The sequence below is a fragment of the Caretta caretta genome, chromosome 14 (genome assembly GCF_965140235.1).
Source record: "Caretta caretta isolate rCarCar2 chromosome 14, rCarCar1.hap1, whole genome shotgun sequence".
NCBI lineage: Eukaryota > Metazoa > Chordata > Testudines > Cheloniidae > Caretta > Caretta caretta.
The window spans coordinates 16,751,481-16,778,087 of NC_134219.1; the positions used below are offsets into that span (position 1 = coordinate 16,751,481).

General features: G+C 41.4%; 1 protein-coding gene across 1 annotated transcript in view; it reads right to left on the minus strand.

Annotated features, from left to right (window-relative positions):
- The window catches only part of UBE2O (ubiquitin conjugating enzyme E2 O), a 96,504-nt gene extending 69,897 nt beyond the window's left edge, over nucleotides 1–26,607 (minus strand). Inside the window, exon 1 of the mRNA XM_048818186.2 lies at nucleotides 26,264–26,607. Within this exon, the coding sequence (XP_048674143.1) occupies nucleotides 26,264–26,590 (327 nt within the window). The 5' untranslated portion in view covers nucleotides 26,591–26,607. The remainder of the gene's footprint in view (nucleotides 1–26,263) is intronic.

Consider the following 26,607-nt stretch of genomic DNA (forward strand, 5'->3'; position numbering starts at 1 on the left):
ACTGGATACCACATTTCAGGAAAGATGTGGACAAACTGGAGAGAGTCCAGAGAGAGAAAAAAAATTTAAGGTCTAGAAAACATGACCTATCAGGGAAGTACCATCTTTTTACAAAAGCTGTTTCTTACAATCTACTTGTATAAGTAACTGCTATGGATAGCACATTTCTACATGTAGCAATTTCACATACACCACAGTGCAAGAAACTGCTACCTTTAGGCATTTGCTACATCGGGTAGCAGCTTACTATAGTGGCAGTTTCTTACAATCTAAAGCATATCAGTAACTGCTACCAGTAGCACATTCCTACGCGGAACAGTTTAATACACTACACCTGCAGCCACATGGAGCAAACAGGGAGGAAGCCACTCAGTTCCACTGCACTGCCAGTGGTGAGTGGGGGCCCCGGGCTGTTTTAAATGGCCCCAGGGCGTGGGGTGCGCGGAAGGTGGGGCTGAGGGAGAGACCTGGCCCCAAACATTGCTAGAGCTGGGCCCTGCGCCAGGAATATTCCTGGTGCCCAGGCACCATGGGCCCATAAGACTCGCCACCCATGCCAACTTGGACAGAAGGTATTACTTCACCCAGCTGGTCACTCTAATATCCTGGGACTAACATAGCTACACCACCCCTGCATGGAACTTAGTAAGCAATTCTGTTGCTGATGCCTTAGAAGTGCACACTGCAGGCAACGTGAGTAAAAAGCAGCCAGAGCTTGTTTGTCAGTGAAGTCAGCAGCTGACACAAAATACACATAGGAAGCAGATCTATTCAGTAAAAAAGGGGCCATTTTTACACAGTCCCTTTTCAGAACAGAAGTGTACTTGATTCCTAGTACTGCTGCAATACTCAGTCTTGCATTACAACCGCGCTACACCCTCATGGGACCAGGAATATTTTAAACCAGAAATAAAAGCTGCTTCTAAAGACAAATGATGCAACTAATCAGTTACAAAGCCACCTGATCCCATGCCCCTACAGTGACATGCATCCAACTATATGCTTTGTGTATCTGGATGTCTTTGCATCCATACTATGAAGAATAAAAGCAGCCTGGAGAACAACTAATCAATAACCATGTTCTGCAAAATGCATTTCACCTTCCTAAACTGAGTCAGTTATCCTTGATGGGGAAGTTGCATATTTCTTGGAACAGAAATAGCTTGATATTTTCTAAAGTAACTTATTTTATGAAGATATGCTACTATGCACGCACACAGTAGGAAAGTGAGTACTTTAAGCCCAGTTTCTTTATTATTATGTGTTATACAGGTGCCATGTAAAGGATTTCAGACCATCACAACCCAGCGGAAGCATCTGAGCCATAACAAACACTTATAAATATTAACCTTACAAGAGAAGAAGAAGAAAGTCCTCTCTACCCAACAGTTGAAGTGCTCTGCTATCTCCTCCCTGGACCTTCTGCTCAAAGTGCAATGGGGTGGAATTGAATGAGGGGTAGTTTAAAGGCAGCATCTGAATGCTCCAGTGATGAGCATCCTACTAATGCTTGAGAGGTTGACAGAGTTGCTGATGTCACAACATACGGGGAAAAGCAGTCATATTATTGGATAGTGTGTTTCAAGGTCATTTGAAGGGCCACAGCATAAACTTAGTTGCATCAGTAAAAAACAAACAAAAAAAACCTGCAGGATGAGTTAGGTACATCAATACAAATCTTGAGCGGTGTTCTAGAAAGGTCTATGTTGGTCATTCCCAAGCTGCGTTTTATGGGGCGTCATTCCTGAGTGCATCCCTCATTATTAAGGTATATGTGAAATACATTTTCACCACGAACTCCTACCATTGTGTAGGTCTGCTTTCTCAAGCTCTTAAATATGGCCTGGGTATCATATAGTACAATAACTAATAAGCAGGCCAAGCCAGCCCAATCAACATGCTGCATTTATATGCCCACTTTTATCCAGAAACATCCCAGCATGCTTTACTAAAAACATATGTAAAGGAACCAATTCCACAGCCACTGACATGCAGTCATCACTGGGGTGGAATGTGGGAGCTGTGCAGTGTTTTTGTGCATTGTTAAACAACAGGACATGATGAACACAGTGTCATATCCATCTGAAACAGGAGGAGGAACAGAAGATGGCAGAAAATAATGACCTAAGTGGAATTTGGCCAGAACACACAGACTAACCCCCTTTACACTGTGGAGGTCAAGGCTTTTGTTGTTCTCGTTTGAAAGAGCATGCCTCTAAGGGCGCTAAGTGGTCCATGGCACCACTGTCAGGAGCATTGGTTCAGTACTGATTGGGCAAGAATGTTACCTATTGAATCACCTATTCTCAGCTCCCTACCATGGCCATCCCTGTAAGACATTGCACGTGGCAATCCCCATAACTCAGATTTCTCATTATTAAAAAAAAAAGTGGAAACACTTTACTACCTCATGTGGGTTGAGGAGAGGTTTAATTTGTACAGCACTGAGATACTCACTAATCTAACAGAAGATACGATAGAAGTAGTATTATATTGCACATGACACTCAGCACTGAGGATTTAAAAGTATGCAACAGCGTACATACGCAAAAGGTAATGACCAAGAATGCCTTTTTTACTAGGACTACTACACACAAAAGGCAAAAGTCTCCTGATGCAATTCCTGCATTGACAGGTTCTTGACTGAGAATACCAGCATAATATAACTATCAGCCTTAGGCTCGCTGCTGACACAGATCGTGGTCATCCTGCCAGACATTTTTTTATGCCTCTTATCAGAAGATATCTCTCGTTATAGATTATACTGCTATGGGCATCATGGATTCATTCTTTGGACACAGAGCCATTCCCCTCCCCCTCACAACACCAGCTTTGTTTCCACTTTATTAATCAGCGCATATTCATTTCTCATTACCCATGAGCAACGTGCCTAGGTTACACAGCCAGCCATACATGCTACATCAGGCTTATCCTGCAAGGTACTTAATGGTGCTTCACACCTCACTGCTTTCCTTCTGAGACCTGCCATCAGACCTACAGGCTAGGAATACAAGTGCAGGGATGCCAGCAAATGAGGAGAACCATTTTTTAGGACACTAACTCCCACAGTCTTTAAAAGAAAAGGAGTACTTGTGGCACCTTAGAGACTAACCAATTTATCTGAGCATAAGCTTTCGTGAGCTACAGCTCACTTCATCGGATGCTGTAGCTCACGAAAGCTTATGCTCAAATAAATGTGTTAGTCTCCAAGGTACCACAAGTATTCCTGTTCTTTTTGCGAATACAGACTAACATGGCTGCTACTCTGAAACTAGTCTTTAAAAGAACCACATGTGCCATTTTTGGCTTGTTGTAGCCAAGACTGAAAGTCTGACGTAGCTGATTGGCCTTCACTGTGTATATTTGTGATGTATTAAATAACATGTATAAAGCAAAAAGAAAAGGAGTAAAAAGAAAAGCAGGACAGTGGGGTGGGAGGAGGTATTGTTTCATATTCTCTGTGTGTATATAAAGTCTGCTGCAGTTTCCACAGTATGCATCCGATGAAGTGAGCTGTAGCTCACGAAAGCTCATGCTCAAATAAATTGGTTAGTCTCTAAGGTGCCACAAGTACTCCTTTTCTTTTTGCGAATACAGACTAACACGGCTGTTACTCTGAAACATGTATAAAGCAGTCTCTCCCTTGCAAGGAGGGTCTCACAAGGGATTAACACAATGAAAGGCCACCACACTTTGGACTGTGATCACACTGAAATCTATTAAAAACTCCTTTATTTTATGAACTTCCCTAGGATTATGTACTTGGCTCCCAAAATCGCTAATCTGCAGCACTGATTTAATCAGTCCTCAGACTTTTCCTGAAGGTTCCAAGGTGAGCAATGATGTTTAGCAACACAAAGTGCTACTTAAAGCACTTCCAGGTCACAGTGTTTAAGCAGCTGGCAAGTCTTCAAAGAAAGCTCTAGAGCAGCAGTAGCCTACTCCCAAACTCTCCTGGTACCTGCTGAGGCTGTTTTGATCAACTAAACACAAAACTGCCAAGCACCTCTTTGCGCCGTGTGGCTGCTTCTTGACTTTTTGGGGGGTGTAAATTCAACCAAGTTTAAATCGGAGGAGGACACCACCAAAACTGGTGGGGAGGGGGGTGGCGGGAAGGGAAGGTTGCAAATACAGAGGACAACAGAACTGCAATGTGAAGGGACTGCTAGAAATTTAGAAGAGTGAGAGTTGCAGCATTTCTACATCCAGAGAGGAAATAATCAACACAGACACTGAGGGGAGGGGTATATATATTAGCAGCTTCCCCTCCCCGCCAATTAAAGTTACTAAGGTGTATATAGGGGGCATTAACAACAGGGATAAGGAGTTTCTGGCTACTGGGACAGAGGGCTAGTTTGGGTTTCCCAGCTGGTAACTTCCACACCAGACTACCCCCTCTAGATGCCTTCCACCTCACAAACCCTCCATCACAATAGGAGTCAGCATAAAGGAAGCAGAGCAGACTCAAGTTTGATGCCATTTCTTTCTAACTACTCTCAGGGTCTAAAGTGTCACTGGGCCCAATCAAGGATCTAATACAGAGACCCAACCCAGCATGCTTCCACCTGCACTATCAGTCCCACACTAACCCTGAGAAACAGCCTGGCCATGATGCACTGATCTGCAGGGACAATGGTTCATTCCCAAGTGCTTCAATGTGGCACTAACAAGCGGACGAGATACAGACAATGCAGTTAAGAAATTTCGCCCTTCAATCTGTTCAGTCTAGTGATAGATGTACACAGGTTGGCCAATCTATTGCTACAATCTCGTATCAAGTTTATAGATTTAAAAAAACCTCTCTAAAAAGGACACCTATACACAGCCAGTTTTACAAGGTAAAACAAACCATTTTTCTGCCTCACTCACCCTCACAAGCAATAAAGATTTTGGACGTTTCAGAACCTTGTTAGCAGTTTTGTTGATGCGTGATGCATAACAGCTCTGCCGCAGCTTGGACTCAACAGCACTGACAGCAGTAAAAACCACCCTTGTTTGTGTCAGTAAACTAAGCATATAAAACCAGGAGATATGCAGAGAGCAGATGATAATAGGGAATAGGACATGCACACAATGAGACTGCAAAGAAACTAAGATTATGTTGCATAGAAATGAGTGCGTTTGGGGAGATTTAACAGATATGAGATTATCAAGGGTATAGTTAAAAAGTGATCTGTCTCCCCTTTTATACTGGCCTAGAATGAGAACAAGGGGTTACTAAGGCCTTGTCTACACTGCTACTTTACAGCACTGCAACTTTCTCGCTCAGGGGTGTGAAAAAACACCCCCCATAGCGCTGCAAGTTTCAGCGCTTTGAAGTGGCAGTATAGACAGTGCACCCAGCGCTGGTAGCTACTCCCTCATGGGGGTGGGTTTTTTTACAGCACTAGGAGAGCTCTGTAAAGTGAAGACATACCGATAATTAAGAGATTAAAAGGAAATCATTCTTCAAGATGAGTTACAAAGTAGAAGAAATGGGTCTGTCTCCCCTTGTTTCTTTAGGATGTAAAGTCTCTCTCACAGATAGTTTAAGGTACAACAATCAAATCAAGTCTCCCCTGGCTTTGCTGGGGGTCTCCTTGAAGGACTCTGAATTGGATAGGGAGTTTACTCAGATTTTAACTGAAGGATAAGGCTAAGCAATTCTTAAATTTTTCTCAGAGGGTATGTGTTTCCTCATTTAAGCTACCTGAAATGCCAACACGGGTATGGCTACCATTCAGTGGTGTGCGACACATTACCAAGTAAATCCTTTGGCTCCTTACTGGGACTGCAACCAAGATATTAATTAATGCCAGCTGTGGTGGTGGCTTTGTGATATGGGTATCTGTCTGCTAGGAACTGCAGAGAGTCACCAGTTCATTTCAGGTCAGACACTGAATGCCAAGCACCATCAGCCTGGACAGGATATAAATGAGGAAAGTGGCCATTTCCCTTATTTCTCACTAAAAACAGGGGAAATTTTCCTTACCTTTTCATTTTCTCTTTGGAGATACCCAAGCATCTGGATCAGTATGGAACATCTCTAACAGGAGGAGACAATACACGTGGATCTTAAAAAGGCATCAACTGGTGTGCGTAAAGCATTAACTAGCTCACAGAGCTTTTAGATAAATGTTCAAAGCAGCAGAACATTGAAGTTTAATTATAAAGTTTGTTAATTATTTTCTATCTAACCTTTTAGAGAAGACTTTGTGGAATGAAGCTTGAACTGGTGTGCAATATATTCAAGGGGTACTGTCAATTTAACCACAATGTGAAGTAACGCATTTACTAGACACCACCATCTTAAAGTAAGAGAGGTGGAAGTTTTTTAACCCAAAATTTACTAGTTGCTATTTATGCTTGTTTACATTTTGCATTTCCTTCAGCATGATCACTGAAATGTAAAGTTAGTTTCACTTTCAGGCTCTCAACCTTGCAACATTTGGTTTCCAATCACTACAGCGGAACATTAAAATCTATTGTAATATTGTATTGGCCGTAAGACTGTAAAACAAGCTTTTTAAAATGTATAGATTTGGGGGCAAATTTAAATTGACATAGTAAGGAAAATTTCTCCCTCTCTGTTTGATCTATGACCTACCTATACCATCACTTGGGACCTTGGAAAGGTTAGGGAAGATTACCAGTAGCACACCTCAGCCACCTTTAACACCACTCTTCAAAGCACTGCATCAATTGATGTTTGAATGCTAGTTTAGCAAAACTATGAACTGAACATGGAGTCACTGTCTTACAGATTTCTAACGTAAAGAGCTGTACCCTCTACCTACCACAGAGCAAGCTGTCTGGCTGAGCTGCCTTTCAAGAAATGTTGAATTTCTTTGCCACTGTGAAAACAAACAGCCTCCAAATCTACTCTATCCTTTTTAGGAGCTCCATGCAAAAAAAATGTTTGTTTTGACAGTAAGTTCCTAATTCCTCCTAGAGGTAGTTTCAGTTCAGAGTTAATTTCTACAGATAACTTGTTATTAACAGAAATAACGTTATGATTCAGCTACACATAAAAAGAAACACTGGCCCGTTATGATTCAGCTACACATAAAAAGAAACACTGGCCATACAGAATACGCTCGTCTGTCAGTGCTTGAATCAAAGTTAAATTGTCTGCCATAACAATGTTCCAGAATCATATCAAAACAATATGGTCGCTACATGCACAGCGGTCAGTGGTAAGCTTTCTTGACAAGTCACAACTAGGACAACATAAACACTTCCAAACATTTTCATAAATGAATTAGCTTAGCCCATTGGAGACTTTGCTAGTATCTTATCAGCCTGTTTAAGAAGTCCACCGTCTGCAATCACTGCAATCGAAGAAAGATGCTCCATGCATTGAAGTTCTCTTCTAGCTCCCTGAGACACAAAATATAGCTAAGACAATGTTGCACAGTATTTTTGAACAGCAGTACTCTGAAAATCAAAACCAACATTTTGCTTAAAGCTGAAACCTGTATCTTAAAAAACCCCAACAACTAAGTTACTTTAAGCAGATGAAGCTTTTGATGTGGCAACTTTAAATGTGACAATCAATTTGAAGCCATAATTTTTCGTCTAATATTGTTTATTATTCTAAATTATAGCACCCTTCTCTTCTGTCTTGAAGTATTTTAGTAATTTCAGAAAGCTATAGCAACAAAAAAGCAAGAAAATGTAAAACTCAGTCCCCCTCCTCTTCCATCACACACACTGACCACATGGATATTTTTGCAAAGTCCAAGTAACACCTGAAGTGTAGAATGAACCAAGGCTAATTACAAGTCTCATCCTGGAAAAAAGAAAAGAAAAGAAAATTTAACATCTGTAGCCCATCCCACAATGAACCAGTGTGCTCACATGATGAAGGAAAAAATATTTTGGTAAGGAAAAAACGTAAAACCCTAGCACCCATTTTCAGAAAGCAATTGTGAAATGATGAATAATTATGGAAAATAATACTGCCTTGAAAAGCACACCATCAGATATTACTGACAACCTGAGCACGCAAAGAGACAATGCTTTCATGATTCACAAAAAACCTAGAACTTACCACAAAATAGTGGAATTGGAAAAGTTTAGCTTTCCCCGAGAATATAAGCCATCTACTATAGGAAATCAATCCATATCCATCAGTACGATGCACAAAAGCATTTTTGGGGAAAGGAACACAGATGCTTCAACTGCATGTAGAGTCCTGCAAATCTGCAGATATCCACTTTACATCCGCAGATATCCACACACCATGTTTCCATATCACGGACCAGATGCAGATACAAATTTTGTATCCGCACAGGGCTTTAACTGCATGAAGAAAGTATTTACGTTTCAAAACAGAATCCATAAAGGAAGACTGATAAATAGCTGCATAGTCTGGAAGATCTATGATGCAAAGCAAGGTAACACCCTTGATCTGACAGAAGATATAGATGGTCAGCTCCTGCCACATTATAGCTTCTCGAACAAACACTCTATATGCTGTTTACGCACAACTGACATTTCAGTGGTGTGTCCTCCCCCCCCCACCCCTTTGTTAAAATGTATTGATGCCAAGATGGGTTAATGTACTAACGTTTTGCCTCTAAAGGCCAGAGTTTAAATCATGGCTTTTAGGTCATAAATGAAAATACGTGTAACTGTTTCATCCTAGTCCCTAGCAGACATTTGTTCATATTGCAAAACCACTGCACAACTTAACATGACAAGCAGTCTCTTCTCCAGAGAGGCCCAGGTTGGGAACAGAAGCAGTGCTGAGAGTCAGGGATGAGTGAGATACAGCAGCAGTGTGTGGGAATCCTGCCCAGAACAGCATCTGCCCCACAGGGAAGAATATGAAAAATTCCCCACCTTTACCTTGTCCCAGAACAACAAAGTTCACTTGAATACTACTACACTTGAAAGCAGAGTTCACCCAGATGACTGGAAATATATTAGGAAAAATAACCAAAAGGGCATTTGTCCATTGAATTGCCTGATTGCACACACCGCCTCCTCAATGGCCAAGTGACCCAAAGCCCTACGCTCACCTTGATAGCATTTCTCCATTTGGATGCAACGCAATAATTTTGGAACACTGGATCTGATTAATTCCAACCTTTCAGGGAATGTTCTCGGCATCAGTGAATGGAACCCTATAAATGCAGCTCTCCCGCAAAGCTCATAGAAAACCTCCAGCACAAACAGAATGTATTGAAAGGTCCCAAGACCTTTATATTCCCATGGCTGTTACATACAGCCATTAAGCCAACACATTGCTTTTGGCATAGAGGAGAGATTGATCTGCAGTGCACAGAAGTGAGGCTGGAGGAATTTCTCCTTAGTGTTATTACAAAATGCCCTCATCAATGGTAGAGACTCATGTTTGACAACTTCCAAGTCTCTAGAGAGAGAGAGCTCTTTCCACTGCTTTTGTGACCCCTCTCTGGTCAACTGAATCCATGAACTGCACTTAGCTGGAAACATACACCATTAAAGAAGCAAAATAGTGAGAGTTTTTAGTGGATTTTCTTATGGGATGGCAGCAGGAAGAGGAAGGAGTCAGCCATGTAATCATCACCTCTAGTGGCCAGCCCATTCAGTACTTCCACTGAGTTTCTCACTGCAGTTCTCCTGCCAGCATGTAGCAACCAACACTATCCATCAACGACAGATTAAGAGGCGATCAAGGCTAACAAATTAGGGGAAAAAAAGGTAAAAAAGTCAATTTATGTTGATTGCATCTCTCTCTACGTGATGAGCCACATACACCAACTGTACTCCTCCAGACAGGGTGAGTGATCTGTGGTGTGTACCACATTGGCTGTTGCTAGGGATCTCAGATACTTTCCAGATTTAGGCAGGTAGGGCTATCACAACCTTTTTGACTGCATCAGCAACTTTTGACAGTCTCTCCCAGGATGTGAACACTGACAAAAAGTCCAGCCTCATTCCATCCGCTTTGTGCTGAATAAGCCCGCTATGGGAGTTCAAAGGTAAGAGTATATTCTCTGTAAAACCGCCTTGCTTTCATGGTCATGCATGCCTTAATCACAAAGACGAATAATCTGAAGAGAAAGCAGCTGCGTGGGACAAAAACAAAAGGAGAAGCCAAAGCATCATAGTGGAAGAGATTAAATTAAGTCTAAATGCACATTGTGTTTTTTCCATAGGAACGCCAATTAAATAACAGAATATGTTGAATTAACAGGACATGGATGCTAATGCCACGTTCACTATGCTAATGTAAGACATAATTCAACTGTGAAAAATTTATTTAACTATTGTGAAAGAAAGCCAGTAAATTGAGAATTGAGACTAATATACAGGGCTGACTCTTTGGCTTTAACTCATGCCATGGAGAATGGAAAACACAGCCACAGCTTGATTAAGGAAAGGCCAGAACTTTTCCCAAACCTAAAAGCATCAATGCTGAAAGATTTGGATGAGACAGTGTCTCTCACACTTTTTGCATTTTTCTTCTCTCACCTAATTAAGGAGCTTTAGATATGCAAACAAGGATCAGAGTTTCTGAAGAGGTAGCATGTCCCTGTTATTTATTCCATATTAGTTATCAGAGTCCTCCATTTAGGAGCACTGTCTCACAAAATCTATTAGATCATCAAATCGATCCCTCTTGACGATAAAGATATATTACCCTGACAGAAGTGGTGTTGAATACTGAACTGGAAACAACTTGTTCTTAGACAAAAGGAAAAGAAGTGCAGGAAATGGAAGGCTGCACAAGTCCCTGTGGCATCAACTATCTCAACGATTTGAGCTTTATACTTTAAGAGACCAATTCTACTCGGCCTTGCAAGTGCAGAGAGGATGTGAAATGCTATCAAATCAGAATTCTCCATTCATTTATATCCACTGTAGCATTTTACGCCCACTTTCCACTGGTATTCAAATTTATACAAGGTGGAAGGCAGCACAGAATCAGGCATTAAGACTACCCAGTATTCACAAGCAAAAAATAAAAAAAAATGCAGCCCTTTTCATCATTTTGTTACAGCAGAATAAGCTATCCAGTGCTTAACGCTTTACCACGACAGTCATCACAGGGCAGATTTACTTTGTGAACTAAAGGACATCTTGTGCTGATACAGGACAAATTTCTAACCCCACATCAAACTGAACAGAGGAACTTTCTAGTCTGAGAGACCAAAGAGCAGGTGATAAACTAATTCAGCAATACACGTCAGTAGATGTTCTGGGAGAATTGGTGGTTATTGTAAAACAGTAAGACCAATACAATAAGCCACTACCAAAAAAAAAAAATCTGTGTAGCTTTCATGGAAACAACGATAGATGGAAACAGGTTCACAGCTTTGGTGGATATGCAAAGAGATACCAAACGTCTTTTAGCTAGGATTAGCAGATTAGTTTGGTATCTTAATTAAACAAATGTATTAAGGTGGTGGTTTAGGATGGAGATGGTTAAGGTATGGGTAAATATTTGTGCATTGGGTTTGATTATTCTCCCCCACTCTGATGCAGCATGGTACCTCACCAGTTACCCTTGCATTTGGGTAGTCCTTTATGGCTAACTCCCTTCTTTCATCATTTTGCCCTCTCCTTTTTAATTACAGAACTAGGAAATGACTGGAGGATAGCGAAGAGGAGTCACACGCAGACCCTCTGCGCGCATCATACCCAAAGATGAGCAGACAAATGAAGAGCACATATGCCAACTATTATTTTCCCAGAATTCCCACTTCACCTACTACAATCCTCTATCAATACTCCAGCTAATTTGCAGCACCTCACACAACCACCACTGAGTATTGGGAAGGTATGAGAGAAAGCAGATTGCTTTTTAGGTATTATCGAATGTTGGACCCAAATCAATCTGACAACATCCCTTTAAAAACCACTGTTTTTGCTAGTCAAGTACAGTTCTAGTAGTTTCTCTGAGCAGTATGGACAGGGTCCCCCCCGTCCCCCCTTTTGAAGAATGCTTGCCAAACAAGGCTACAAACTATGGTTCGGAATAAGAAAATTTCATTTAAGCTTACCTGAAAATTTCCCTTCTTTGAGCAATAAAGGTCCACAGATCCATTGCAATGGATACTTCAGCCAGCTTGCAGCTCAGGGCCAGGGCCAGAACCAGACCTAGACTTGCGAGCCACTGGCAGCAGGGGAATGCCCTGTCCCCTGAAGTTTCTCCCAGTTGAGATAATTTCCACAGCCAGGACCATTCAAATCTACTTTCCCTAACTATAGAATGTGTGTTAAATATACATTGAGGAAAAAAAAGCACAACGATTTCTCTTATTACAAATCATGGGAAATCCCCCCCCCACCCCGAACAAACCAACCCCAAATCTTTGGATGTCAATTTCCCTCTTTATTCTGGATGATCCATTTGTCTCCAGGGTGGGCTGCATCTGTGCACATCATTACTCAAAGTAAGGATCCAAATTTCGAATTTAGTGAATTTATAGACGATAGCTACATGGCCGATCTCAGTACAGAAGACATGACTACTCTGTCCTGAGTACAATACTGGATCTCAGAGAAAGCTCCCAACTTCAAAAACAGAAGGGGAAGGAGGGATGAGAGGACAATCTCCCTAAAAGGCAAACACAGTCCTGGACACCGCTGGAAATTGGACAGATAAATTATGAGGCAAAATGTTACGTTGGCTATTTAAAATAAAATGTTGACCTTTCCTTTTAAAAAAGCTCTGGCTGAGCTGCCTGAAGCTGGGGAGATGGACAGAGCTGCTGGGGGCGGAGAAGACCAGGAAGTCAGGAGGGTGGGGCATTCCCCTGCTGCTCATGACTGACAGGTTTGATTCTGCCCTTACGTGGCAAGCAAGCTGAAGAACCCATTGTAACAGATCTGTGGACCTTAGCAGAATGAAGAAAAATAATAGTGTCCATTCCGGTCAGAGAAGTCATCACAGGTAGGATAGTGTGCTTCACCACACTTCCACTCAGGGTTAAGCTCTATCGTCAGTTCATTTAACCAGTGACTAAGATAGATTCTTAATACCTCTTGGATTCTATAAAACACCTTGAAGGTATTAAACATCATTCCAGAAGTTAATGGCCTATTACACATTACTGAACACATTTCTAATACAAAATGTTTGAGACAGCCTTCCAAAATTGTCATAGAAGTTTTCTAGATTACATAAAAGCATCCTTGCCTATTCTTTAGCATTTTTCCCATTACCAATCATCATGAGAGTTTACTTGCTAGCCTTAAAAAGTTACTCATCACAGCAAACGAACAGACCTTTGCAAAGGTGATCTAAGCTCCAGAATCAGTAGGGATAATCCCTAAAACCTGAATGTAGATTGTAATTGTATAGTGGCAACATGCTGCACCTACATAGCATGTGATCCAATGTGATATGAAAGTCATGAGGAGGGATAATATGTCCAGAACAGAAGTCTCTGGCTGTGTCTGCACTGAAGATTTTTGAAAAGTTTCCTAAAATGAATACGCTCAGGTGCAGCTTTGCAGGTGTTTTTATTCACATGCTGTCTAACCTGCTTAGAGCAGGTCTAATGAACAGAGTACTTAACACAACAGCAGCCCACCTTCATTAGGGCTCTCAATATCACTAATACCACCTGACAGAAGTAGCATGAGCAATGCTGAGAAATTTCTGTCATGTTTCCCAAATGGAGAAATGGCCACAGAGGTCCTGCGATATTAAGGTTTGGAAAATGCTTTGAAGATTAAAAGTGCAATGTAAGTGTTAAGTTATCATTATCAGCAGAGAAACAGAACCCTATTTCTTAAAACAAAAATGATTTGTATATATAATCCTCTTTCATTCTCAAGAAAATTATAATAGTGTCTTGAAAAGTAGGTTAAAAAAAAAAGTCATGATGGAACTAATTCCAGCCCCTCTAGCACAAATGTATTTTACTCTAAGTAGAAGCTTCATCTTCCACTGAATGCGATGGAAATCCTGCCCAGTTACTTTTAATAAAAATGATGAACTAAGCCAGTAGAAAATCCCCTGCTACAATCTAAAGAACAGAGTTGACGCCTTCTTTTTTACCTGGAGATTAATTAGCCCTCTTCCCTCCTGGTCTTTGCTTCTCCCTATCTAGCCTCCTTACCAGTCAGAGCCCTGTCCTTCACAAAAGGCGCATCAACATCACAAGCAACGATAAGAACTTATCACCGAAGCAGTGTTTGATGTGTGCTGAATAAGGAACTGCAAGCGGTGCAATTTTTATGGTATAAAATAGCTGCTGCTTAATGGAGCAATGCCAGAGCCATTTGGTTTCTGTTCATCTCAGAAAAGAGACATGAACGGAGGCTGTGAATGATAGCATTGCAAATGCAAACTGAAGAGAGTTTTCCCTTTAAAATTTACTACGGGGGGTGAGGGGGGGGAGAGGAGAGAAGCTCAGACTTAACAGGTTTAGTGTGATACTGTTTACTCCCTTCCCCTCCCCAGCTTTCCCACAGTTCCTGATCTTCATGTCTCTGGTTGCTTTCATACTGTGTTCGGCCATTTCATACTGGGCAGTGGCACCCAGAACTGTGACAAAGAAAACAAAGGCCATGATTTTTAGAGCTGGAGGCCTAAAATTGGGACTAAATCCACATTTAAGACCCTAAATAAATGGCACAATTTTCAAAAGGGCTCAGCACCCAGCAGCTCCCTGTGATCCCAAAGGGTGGGTGGACGCTCAAAACCTTCAAAAACTGGGCCACTTGTTTAGGAGCCTAACCTTAGGCACCCAATTTTGAAAGTCTTGGCCAAATGCTGAAAAATACACAAGACAAATGAGCTTTTCAGCTTTGTGTTTATCTGTCCCCAAATACACCTACACATAATTAATCTGGGGTTACACAAGTGCTGGAAACTAGACACATAAAGGGCAAAAACCTCATAAAAGTCTGCAGGTCCTATAAAGAAAGGTATACAGAGTCCAAAGCAGTATTTGATTTCATTTCTAATTATTCATTTATTATTAAATGCCAATGCCTGGCCTTGTATAAGACACAGAAGGAGATGAGCTCACTGCCTCAAGTGGCTTACTAGCCAATAAATGTCCCCATTCCAACAGGTTATTACTCCTTTCACTAGAGGATGCCAATAATGCTGAACACAGGAATACTCTTAAGGTATTTAAAGTTAATAGTTTCAGAGTAACAGCCGTGTTAGTCTGTATTCGCAAAAAGAAAAGGAGTACTAGTGGCACCTTAGAGACTAACCCATTTACGTAGCTCACGAAAGCTTATGCTCAAATAAATTGGTTAGTCTCTAAGGTGCCACAAGTACTCCTTTTCTTTTTGAAAGTTAATAGTATGTATGTACACTTACCTATGTGCGCCCACAGTGAAAACAAATTAGACATGAAATGGATGATTTCTTTGGAAAAAAAATCTGTAGTTTTAACAGATTTTTATTATTTTTAAAATCTGACTGCCTTGGCCTTGTGCTTTTAACTTTCCTATTTGTAAGAATGGCTATCCTGTGAAAGGGGAAAAAATATTGAATTCAATGCTTACCCAGCATATCTCCTTTAGAGTAGCTAAACTGCACATAACAAAAGAAATTTCTACATTCTTCCCCGCTACGAACTGGTTTGTCAGTGTTCAAAATGGATTTGTAGGAGTTACAGAGGTGTCTCTTCCAGTATTTTTATAGAGAAGATTTTCATCCAGTGGTTAAACTTTCAAAGAGAGTTTCACTTTGTCAGATTCTCTGTGGAGCTTGAGCAACGTCTTAAAGCAATGAGCCCGTAACTCTGCATTTGGAGACAAGGCTCAGCACAGCTTTCACTGCAGTACAGACATAGCCAACACACTGTAACTTTGTTATTATTTTAGCTTTATGGCCTATTCGTTTCAATGCACAGCTGGGTTCTGAAGGAAGATCCAGGACAACCTAAGAGGGGGAAAGCAAACCCAGAAACCAGTTCTGACTCTGCATTCAATTCAGGAATGAAGGTAACCACAGACACACCAAGGACGTTAGATTCCTGTACTACAATACTGAAGAGGCACAGTTGCATCCTGGTTGTGCCTCATGGCTGTCACAGGGACTTTCAGAGTCACCATGTGAAAATTTCAGCACTGCTGTACTTGAACAAATTTTCACTCAGTTTTTAACTTCCAACTGGTATCCTACTTTCCGACTAGGGTAATTACATGCAGCATAGGAGAAATCCCCCTTCACAGTTTCATGTTAAATCAGGTATTATTTGTCACTTCTTTCCCTGAACTGTTGGAGAATTGTTGTTAAACAACTAACATGCTTTACCCAAGACGTAGCTGCAGTGATCCTTGCATGTAAAGTTTATAAAGCACTTAGGGTTTAATTGCATTAATCCTTTCAAGAGAAACCTGCCAATCTCAGGGGGGAGGGAAGAAGAATCACATTTTTCTGAAAATGTTGTATATGCCATCATGTGCCACCAACGCCCCTCTGCTATGTGTATTGGCCAAATCGGACAGTCACTACACAAAAGAATAAATGGACACAAATCAGACATCAAGAATTGTAACATTCAAAAACCAGTAGGAGAGCACTTCAATCTCTTTGGACACACAATAACTGACTTAGCAGTGGCCATTCTTCAACAAAAAAAACTTCAAAAACAGACTTCAGCGAGGAACTGCAGAAGTGGAATTAATTTCCAAACCTGACAACATCAAACTAGGCCTGAATAAAGACTGGGAGTGGCTGGGTCTCTACAAAAAGTAATTTTCCCCTCTGTTGATATTCACCCCTTCTTGTCAACTGTTGGGAATGGGCTACATCCACCATGACTGAACTGGCCTCGTTAGCACTGGACCCCCCACTGGGTAAGGCAACTCCCATCTTTTCACATGCTGTATAATATGCCTGCCTACTGTATTTTTCACTCCATGCATCTGATGAAGTGGGTTATAGCCCATGAAAGCTTACGCCCAAATAAATTGGTTAGTCTCTAAGGTGCTACAAGGACTCCTCGTTTTTTTTTTTGCTGATACAGACTAACATGGCTATCCCTCTGAAACCTGTACCTAGTATAGTTATCCATAACCACCAAGATCACTATAGCTGAAAGAAGTTAGCAGAAACAAACCTTATTTTTTCAGTTTATTTGGTGCATTTGACAGTGCTTTCTTTATAGTCAATTTCGATGTATCCCCTAAATAGTCAGCTTCTTTCTTTCTGAGAATACCATTATAACTAGGGCCCCACCAAATTCACGGCAGTGAAAAACGCATCATGGACCATGAAATCTGGTCTTTTTTGTACTTTTACACTATACTATACAGATTTCATAGGGGAGACCAGCATTTCTCAAACTGGGGGTCCTGACCCAAAGGAGGGTCATGGGGGGAGGGGTTGGAAGGTTACTGTAGGAAGGTCGTGGTATTGCCACCCTTACTTCTGTGCTGCCTTCAGAGCAGAGTGGTTGGAGAGCTGCAGCTACTGGCCAGGCACCCAGTTCTGGAGGCAGCGCCCTGCCAGCAGCAGCACAAAAGTAAAGGTGGCAATACCATATAATGCCACCCTTACTTCTGTGCTCCTGCCTTCAGAGTTGGGTCAGGACCCCTATAGTTACAACACCATGAAATTGCTGATTTAAATATCTGAAATCATGAAATTTATGATTTTTAAAGTCCTATAACAGTGACATTGACCAAAATGGATCATGAATTTGGTATGGCCCTAGTTATAACCATCAACAGGAGAGCAGAAAAACCCCTTACACATCTCAAAAAAGATGGAATTTTAAAAGGACAACAATATTTAAAGGAGTGAAATATGGGGAAGTGACTTTTTCTGGAGTCAATTTCACAAAATTCAAGTTGATAGAGTCCCTTTTAAAACTGCTGTAATAGCTTGACTTGTCAGAGAATGAAGTCCCTGATAAATATGAGCAAATGTCCAGGCAAAAAGCTGCGAACGTACATGTAAGTGAAATGGTGATGGGATTAATTTGCAAACCTGACACCATCAAACTAGGCCTGTAGGATTTTTAAAGTATTTATTTAAATTTACATTTGCTATTTAAACTCTGTCAACTTGAAATTTTTTTTTTATTTTAAGGAGCCTCCTAACAATTATTGTGGTTTCAGAATCACATAATACTATTTTTAAAAGTGTTTTTCTTCCCGCTTTATGACTATGTTAAAGACAGACGTCCACAAATGGGAGAACAACTGTACTGGAGAAACAGCAAAACTGAATTATACATTCAAATTCTGTCAAATGCACAAAGCAAAACTGAAAAAAATACTCTTGTGTCTTTCAGTTCTAGAAACTGGAAGTGTGTCCTGTAATAGTAGGTTCAAAGATTTCAGAGAAGAATGTTGTTTTGATTGTTATGTTCCATTTTAAGAAAAAAGAAGCACATGCTGGGGAGGGAACAGGCAGAGTGGAAACAATGAAGCAGGTTCTTCCTAGCCAGCATTTAAGGAAGGTGTTATCAACCTTCAGAGCCTTTTAAATCCCTCAAGTAATTAAACAGTCAAGTGGGATGAGGCTTTTAGCTTTGCAAATGTCAGTTATTAACATTGCTCCTAGCGCCAACACAGACACCAAACATTAAAATTATGTCTCTTTTCTTTGACGAGAAGGGGGATCTGAGGGAGGGATATGGAAAGGTGGTGAAGGGGGAGGAAAACAAGTGAAATCTTGTCCTCAAAAGCATCTGTCAGAAAAATTCTGTTTTAATTCAATGCAAATTCTTCCAGGAGAGATGACAAAATTAAATTTTCAGAGCTGCTTTAAACTGTTTGTCTGCTCTCTGACTTGCATAATGTAAATGAAGGAGGATTTCTTATGAGGGTTGCAGCAACAGTCTCACTCACGTAGGCAAGTACTTTAATGCTAGACTGGATTTTCATTCTCTTTTCTCATTGGACATTTAACAAATGTTTAAGTTATTTTTTATTTTTAATAGTTATGGGAACTTAACAAATGGTTATTATTTTTCAGTTAACTGTAGGTCATGGTGAATGCAGCTGATTTGCTGCAGAATCAACACTAGAAAAGAGATGCTGCATTTCAATGCATTTCCCTGATGAAAGATTTTATGAATATTAAAAATAAAAATGGATTCAGATTGCATAATTAAGCATGGATTTCTTGGTTTGCCTATAATTCCATCACTTCCATGCACTTCATACTATATTATTTTCCTATCCTTAATGTCTCAAAATAAGTGCTAGCTGTTATTTAAGTTTCAGAGTAACAGCCGTGTTAGTCTGTATTCGCAAAAAGAAAAGGAGTACTTGTGGCACCTTAGAGACTAACCAATTTATTTGAGCATGAGCTTTCGTGAGCTACAGCTCACTTCATCGGATGCATACCGTGGAAACTGCAGCAGACATTATATACACACAGAGATCATCTCTGTGTGTATATAATGTCTGCTGCAGTTTCCACGGTATGCATCCGATGAAGTGAGCTGTAGCTCACGAAAGCTCATGCTCAAATAAATTGGTTAGTCTCTAAGGTGCCACAAGTACTCCTTTTCTTTCTGTTATTTAAGTGGTTTTGATATTGCAGGCTACACAACGTTTCATTTTTATTATAAAATACTTGTGATGATCCCTGAGGCCTGGTCTACATTGAAAAGTTTTATCAGCATAGCTACACCAGTCAAAAAAAAACTACACCCCTGACCACACAGCCATGACCACAGCAGCTATTGAAGAGGGCATCTGTCGACATAGCTAACTTCATTAGGGGATGTGATGTTCCTACACCACAGAAAAAACCCTTCTGTCCGCGAAATTGCGTCTACACTATGGGGTTATGCCCGCCTAGTTATGCGGACATGGCTATGCTGTAGCGTAGATACAGCCATAGTCTCCATAGTGTAGACATACCTTTTGTCTATATAACCAGAGTCATATGAATCAAAGTCCTCAACCTGCAGAGCAAAATGGACGATCAAGTCAAGTGCAAATAACTTTGCAGTGGATATTCAGAGGGTTGGAACAGGTTATCCACTAAAGTGAATCAATTTTTCCCAGAACTGCAAAAATTCCAGTAAGCCTTCTCTAACTGCTGTGAATGTGAGGTGGTTCCTACGAAATCCCCAGAGAGACCAACTGAAATGTCAGAGGCAAGAGAGAGTTAGATACAGCTTCCCCTGCTCAATAAAAACCAGTATTAATGGTTTAGGGTATTACATTTGCGTACCACATCAAAACTACAATTCCGCACAGCGATCAGCATTTATTCATGGTGCCTGACAAGAAATCATACTTATGTGACCCAGAACCATCCATCTTTACCTGTTAAAAGCTAAATACTCTACATCTATGAATTTCTAAACAGAAAAAACATGCTGGCTGCCTTTGCAGATGGAAGGTTTTGCAGGCTCTTAATTTTTCATCCATCAATCATGGTTATGTATCACATATAAACTCTCTAGCTACAATTAACACCTGACTAACTCATACTGCATAATCTCAATTAGACTGGAGAGAAAAACTGCAAAGCACAGAATGCTGTGGGGGAAGGAGGAGAGGGGAGAGTAAAGAGGGTTGTTGCACATTTAGCCTAGAAGAATCACTGGGCACCTTCTCATCATGTTGCCCCTTGCTAATGGATGGCAAGTACATTTTCTACAACTAGCCACATTACTCAGAATTTAGGACAGAGCCCACAAGGGCTGTTCCATACTCTGCAGCCTTAATTCCTACTGAAGCTAATGGGAGTTGATGGCACCCCATAACCTCACAGGACCAGACCATTACCACTGACTCATTTACAGTAAGAAGCACAGATTCCAGCCTGCAGGGATGGATCGCTTGATAAGTTGCCCTGTTCGGTTCACTCCCTCTGAAGCATCTGGCACCGGCCACTGTCGGAAGACAGGATACTGGGCTAGATGGATAGACTATTAGTCTGAACCTGTATGGCCATTCTTATGTATTTGGGTCTCAAAAGATAAGTTTGATATCAGCTACAAGAGGGATAAAGAGAAGCGACAGCATAGACCTTCACTAAATAGGAAGCTTTTATTCCCCACAGTGCAAATACGGAACCATGGTAGTTTAAAAGTTTAAATCAAACAGATAACTAAGGGACAGAATCCAAACAAAAAGAGAAGTTTTGAAATAAATCAGACTCATTTCTTTAAAAAAAAAAAAGTTTTCCTGCCTCATATTCATGACTCAGCATTTGAGGTCAAGCAATTATAGTAAAAAATAGTGGGAGGGAACAGGAGAACTGTGTGGGATGGAAGCAGAGCTGGATCTGCAATGAGACTTCAGGAGTAACTAGAGAAAACAAGAAGTTATCTGACATTAACAAGGCTGATCAGTCACTGAATTAACACTGCTGGTTAGGCTTTCTGGATGGAACAGCAGCAACAACAAAAAACTTAGAGCAAATTGCAGTACTAACTCGTTACCTTCACTAGCACCAAAACACAAACTTCCAACACAGTTCTGTCCCTGTGCCTTGACCCTGCTGTTCCAGTCCTGGATCCCCAAACATTTTTGCCAAAGCAACTTGATCTGCATACTCCCGACCTACACAGCAAGGACATGCAGTACCAGTGCTATTACGAGGCAATAATGAAATGGATTTTTTTTTTCCACTGCCAGTATGTCATGCTGAGGGGGATAGTTGAAAAAACAAACTAGCACTATAGTATGTCACTTGAGGAAAAAAAAAAAAAAATCTAGAACAGCACTAACCCATCTCCCTTGGCACGAAGGTAGATGCAGTAAGACAGTTGTGTGCCTCTTTTACTACTGATGAAGTGAGCTGTGGCTCACGAAAGCTCATGCTCAAATAAATTGGTTAGTCTCTAAGGTGCCACAAGTACTCATTTTCTTTTTGCGAATACAGACGAACACGGCTGTTCCTCTGAAACCTGTCTTTTACTACTGACGGAGTAGGCACTGTCTAGTGATTAGGGCATAGAACTGGAAGTCAGGAGATCTGACCTCCTGTGAACTCAACCACTGTGCCTCATTTTCTGCATCTAGAGAACAGGAATACCAGGCTTTGTGAAGATCAGAGGGTGAAAAGAGTTTTGAGATTCTGGGATGAAAGATAAGAGAAGGGAAAAGTATTTTTTAAATGGATCATAAAGTACCTATTAACATTAAATACACTTATGCATTTTTGCTCACTACCTTTCCTAAATGCAAATTGGGGGAGAAACTCTTGAAATGAAAGTTAGACTGGGTTCAAAGTGTTTACAATTACGAAAGCTTATGCTCAAATACATTTGTTAGTCTCTAAGGTGCCACAAGTACTCCTGTTCTTTTTGCTACGAAAGTGGCTGCCACAACTTTCAGACACACATTCAGTCAGCAATGGCTCCATCTCTGTAGGATGGCAAATTAAATATAATATACACAGAGCAAGAATTCCAGTCAATGTGAAGACGGTACGTGTGTATCTTAAATCAGCAAGGAAGGCAATTCAGGTTTTGCTACATGATTTTAAGAAAGGGTTTTTAGATTTAGGATTTTAAAAACAAGCCAGGACACAGATAAGATGCACGCTCCCAAAACAGCAGATTTTTGGGCTATTCAGCAATAAAGATTTTCAAATGGTTTCAGTGTCTGAGATTACGTGCAGAGGACAGGAAGGCAGGTTTGAAAGGAGCATGAAGAGGTAAAATATAAAAATCTGGAGTGAATGCCAGAGTCTATGCTACCAGAGAAGAACCTCGCTACTGATACTATTCATGGAACCAATTTAGGAAAATAAACTTATTTTGATTTCTAAATATGGAATAAGCAAGCTTAATGTACTTGTTCCAATGGTGGGGCCAAAGGGTCTTCATCCATTACCATAGGTCCTAAATTTACATTCTGTTGTAAGAGGATAATTTTATTAAACTTTGTATTAATACAGGCAATCATTTAAATCCAAGCAAACGTTGGTCTGCAACATTTACTCTCACAAAATATAAGCACAGGAAAGCCAAAAAGCTAGCTAGGATCAAGAATGGAAAAGATTAGCTTATCACTGTCCATTCCCTAACATATTAGGAAGATTTACTTTTAACCTGATGACGTCGCTTTAGAAGGACAAGTTAGGAATGGTGATAGGCTTCTAATTCAGGTTGCCTGGTTATGTAGCTTAGAGAAAAGCATTGGAACTTTCCACATTTGCATAAGAAGTTAGTGGTTATTTATTTTCTGCTATCCTTATACGTTGCTACAAGAGCCTTTTCTGGATTTCGGCCCTCTTTGGTGCTAAATGCGTGCACTTGCCAGTAATAATATTTTACGCTGAAAGAGCTCCTATCTAAAGATCTTAAAGTGCTTTACACGCATCGATGAATTAAGCCTCACAACACCTGTGTGAGGTAGAGGAGTGTTCACATTTCCACATAAGGACACTGAGGCATAAACCAAAAACATTTCTACATGCTAGGGTAATGCACTATGGGGGCATGATTTCTCAAGCACACTAACACACTGTGCATTAATCCGACCATTTGGCCCCTGCTACTGCCCATTAAAAGTTCCCTAGTGCACTTTTATGTAGTGTTTCAGAGTAGCAGCCGTGTTAGTCTGTATTCGCAAAAAGAAAAGGAGTACTCGTGGTACCCCTTTTCTTTTATGTAGTGCTGTTTCAAACACCTCCCTAGTGCTCACGGCTACTCCATGCAGACAAGCCTCAAGTGACTCGTTCATGGTCGTAAGTGGTCAATGGCAGAGCTGGAAAAAAGAATCCAGTCTGTTGACTCTAAGCCTTGAGACTACCTCTAGTCCCTCTCCATTGCAAAACTGACTAATAGTAAGAAAAAGTAAAAAGAATGAGGAGTACTTGTGGCACCTTAGAGACTAACAAGTTTATTTGAGCATAAGCTAATAAGAAAAGTAGGCTTTCAAAAGAACTGGGAGGAGAGTGGAAAAGAATTTTAATCTCAAATCCATGATTTAATTTTATCAGGCTTTAGGTAATCAAGTCAAATACTTTCCAAGAAAGTGAAATTTGCAATCTCACAGCTAGAGGTACCTTTGCAAGAGTCAGACTCAAAGTTGTATACCCTTGCCTACAGTTGGTTACTAACACCATAAACTATTAAAATGGCAATTAATGTTCTCCTCCCAACCACAATTATGTGGCGTTTACATTCTGCATCTCTTATCTTAGACAACGAAAAAGAGTTGATGTGTCAGTTTCACATTTCGGTTCTCACCTATTAACAGTGCAATGGTTAAGTCTGAAGAAATACTGGGAAGATTATTTAAAAAGCTGTTTGTAGCAAAAAAAATTATTTCATGGCTATACTTCTATTGGCCTCAGGTTTTTGAAAGATACTGTTTTTAACTAAAATTAAATTTCAGGCCATCTTGTACCTGACGTTCCCATCAATTTTGTCATTGGGGCAGATTTTCAAATGGAAAGTCAACAGGACAATTTAGGCACTTCTGCCTCTTGGCACCCTAACTGAAGTTATAGGACTATAAAAGGGAAAGGAAAGGAGCTACTCATTTAAGTGGTCTCCTTTGAATTCTGTTACATTCAGGACTTCTGTGTTTTCCATATTGCAATGTGATATAATATGAAATCTGTTGAAAATATAACATGTTGAAATCTGAGAGCTTAATGTTAGACTCCTAAATCCATATTTACACACTCCAAGAGCCCTGCTTTAGGAGCTTCTGAATGAATTTGAAAGGTTAACTTTAGGAACCAAATTTAAAAATTTTGGCTGAAGATTTTATTTGAAAAGCAATCATTATCACTTAAGGACCACAAATCCAAAATGAGGGTTTTGGATTTTCTTTTAAAAAGAGATATTGTGAATATATCTTATTCATTTTTCATATATTTTAAACAAGATTCAACATGCCTAGTGACAATACAATCTACATTTGGTTCTACTTATTAGTGTTGTGATATCTACTGAATTACAAATGCATTGCTTTCTTCAACAGACTTCTGTTGCATGATTTTTGAGGAGGCGGGTAAAAGATTGTGCTAAGAGACTCATATCTTCACTTACCACCATAAAATAGCATACAGCCTCTTTCTGTTTCGCACAGGCCTTCTGTTCTATGAGACACCCATTCATCCCAGGCCCCTTTGTATTATGTTAGAGTGCCCTCTCTCTCTTTTGTCTCCCATGTATTATCAGTCACTGTGCGTAAAACCCAGCAGTAGACTAACTTTGGGAAGTGGGAGTACTCCAAACCAAACCTCAAACACTCACACCTTGCAGCCTTTGAACTATAATGCAAGGTCACAAATTAACATGTGCATGATTGATAGGAATAATAATTCAGAAAAAAAAGTGCAAATCTATTAATTCACTTCATGTCTGTACACTACTATGTCACACTGAAATCTTTCACCGTTAAAAGCTATTATACTTAGCAGTTAACTCCCCTATGTTGAGGTTTTTAAAAAAATACCTAGTGCACCACTTCTCCCCAAAGAACAGAGAATCTATTACAGGGCACTGTTTAATTCACCTTCACAGAAAATGGCCTTTACCAGTTTTCTGGACTTTTTAGGATTATTTTAAAATTAAACCAAAATCCAAATGAGTAAGCTATATTTTGATCTCCTCGATGCAGGTAAGAGTCGTATCCTCTCCAGGTTAGAGAGGCAAGGAGATTTAATTACTACCTTTAAAGCCTCCTGAAAGAAGGGAAATATATTTCAACCCCAACAAAATTAGCATACGTAAGAGGCCAATGAAACTTCCAACAAGAGAGAACAGATTACAGTAATAAGGAATAACAACAATCCCATCCCAAAGTGCCCCTTGATACTAGGAATAATTGCAGGATACGTTTTCCCATTAAGAGACAGCTGTGCCCTTGGTATCTTACCATCTGCATAACCCCACAGGCGAGCGTGACAATTGGTGGATAAGGCCCCTGCCCCTAGGAAGTCACAATCCCTTTGTTGTTACCACTGGTGTCCCTGTGCAGAGTATGCTATGCAAAGACTGTATTGGCAAATGCCACCAGCGCACAGGAGCTGGAACTAGGGGTGCTGCCGCACCTGCTGGCTCGACGTGGTTTCCATCACATACAGGGGGGTTACAACTTGGTTCCAGGGCTCTCAGCACCCCGACCGTACACACTGTTCCAGCGCCCCTGCATGAGCGGATGCCTGTGCGGCCGGAGGGCGCACATGACCGAGGAGCTCCACGGAGCCGCCCAGGGCAGGGCCGATGATAGTGGCGAGGAAATCTCCCTGCCACCGACAGCCCCGGGAAGCCGGCGCAGAGGTCCGGGAAGCGGGGATCCCCGAGCGGGCCGCGGCGGGCAGGGTGGCAGCGCACCCACGCGCGGGGAGCAGCCTGCCGGGCCAGGCCCCGGGCTGCACCGTTTCCACGCGGGCCAGTCGGGGGGGCAGGGGAGCCGCAGAGGAGCCGCTCACCTTGGTCTCCTTGACGTGCTGCTTGATGCCCTCCGGGTACCACTGGACCCGCACGTAGCCGCGACGCAGGGGGCTGGCCCGGCTCTCCTCGGCCCCGCCGGCCCCGGGGCCCCCGCACTCCGAGCCCCCCGAGCTGCCGGCCCCGGCGCCGCGGCCGCCCTCGTCCTCCTCCGAGTCGGAGTCCTCGCCGTGGATGAGGCGCACCAGGCCGAAGCGCACCGAGCCCCGGTAGCGGCCCGACACCAGGTCGTGAGAGAAGAGCAGGCGCTGCGAGCCGCCGGCCGGGGCGGCGGGCGCCGGGGCCGGCTCTGCGGGCTGGTCCGCCATGGCGCTCGGGCAGCGGC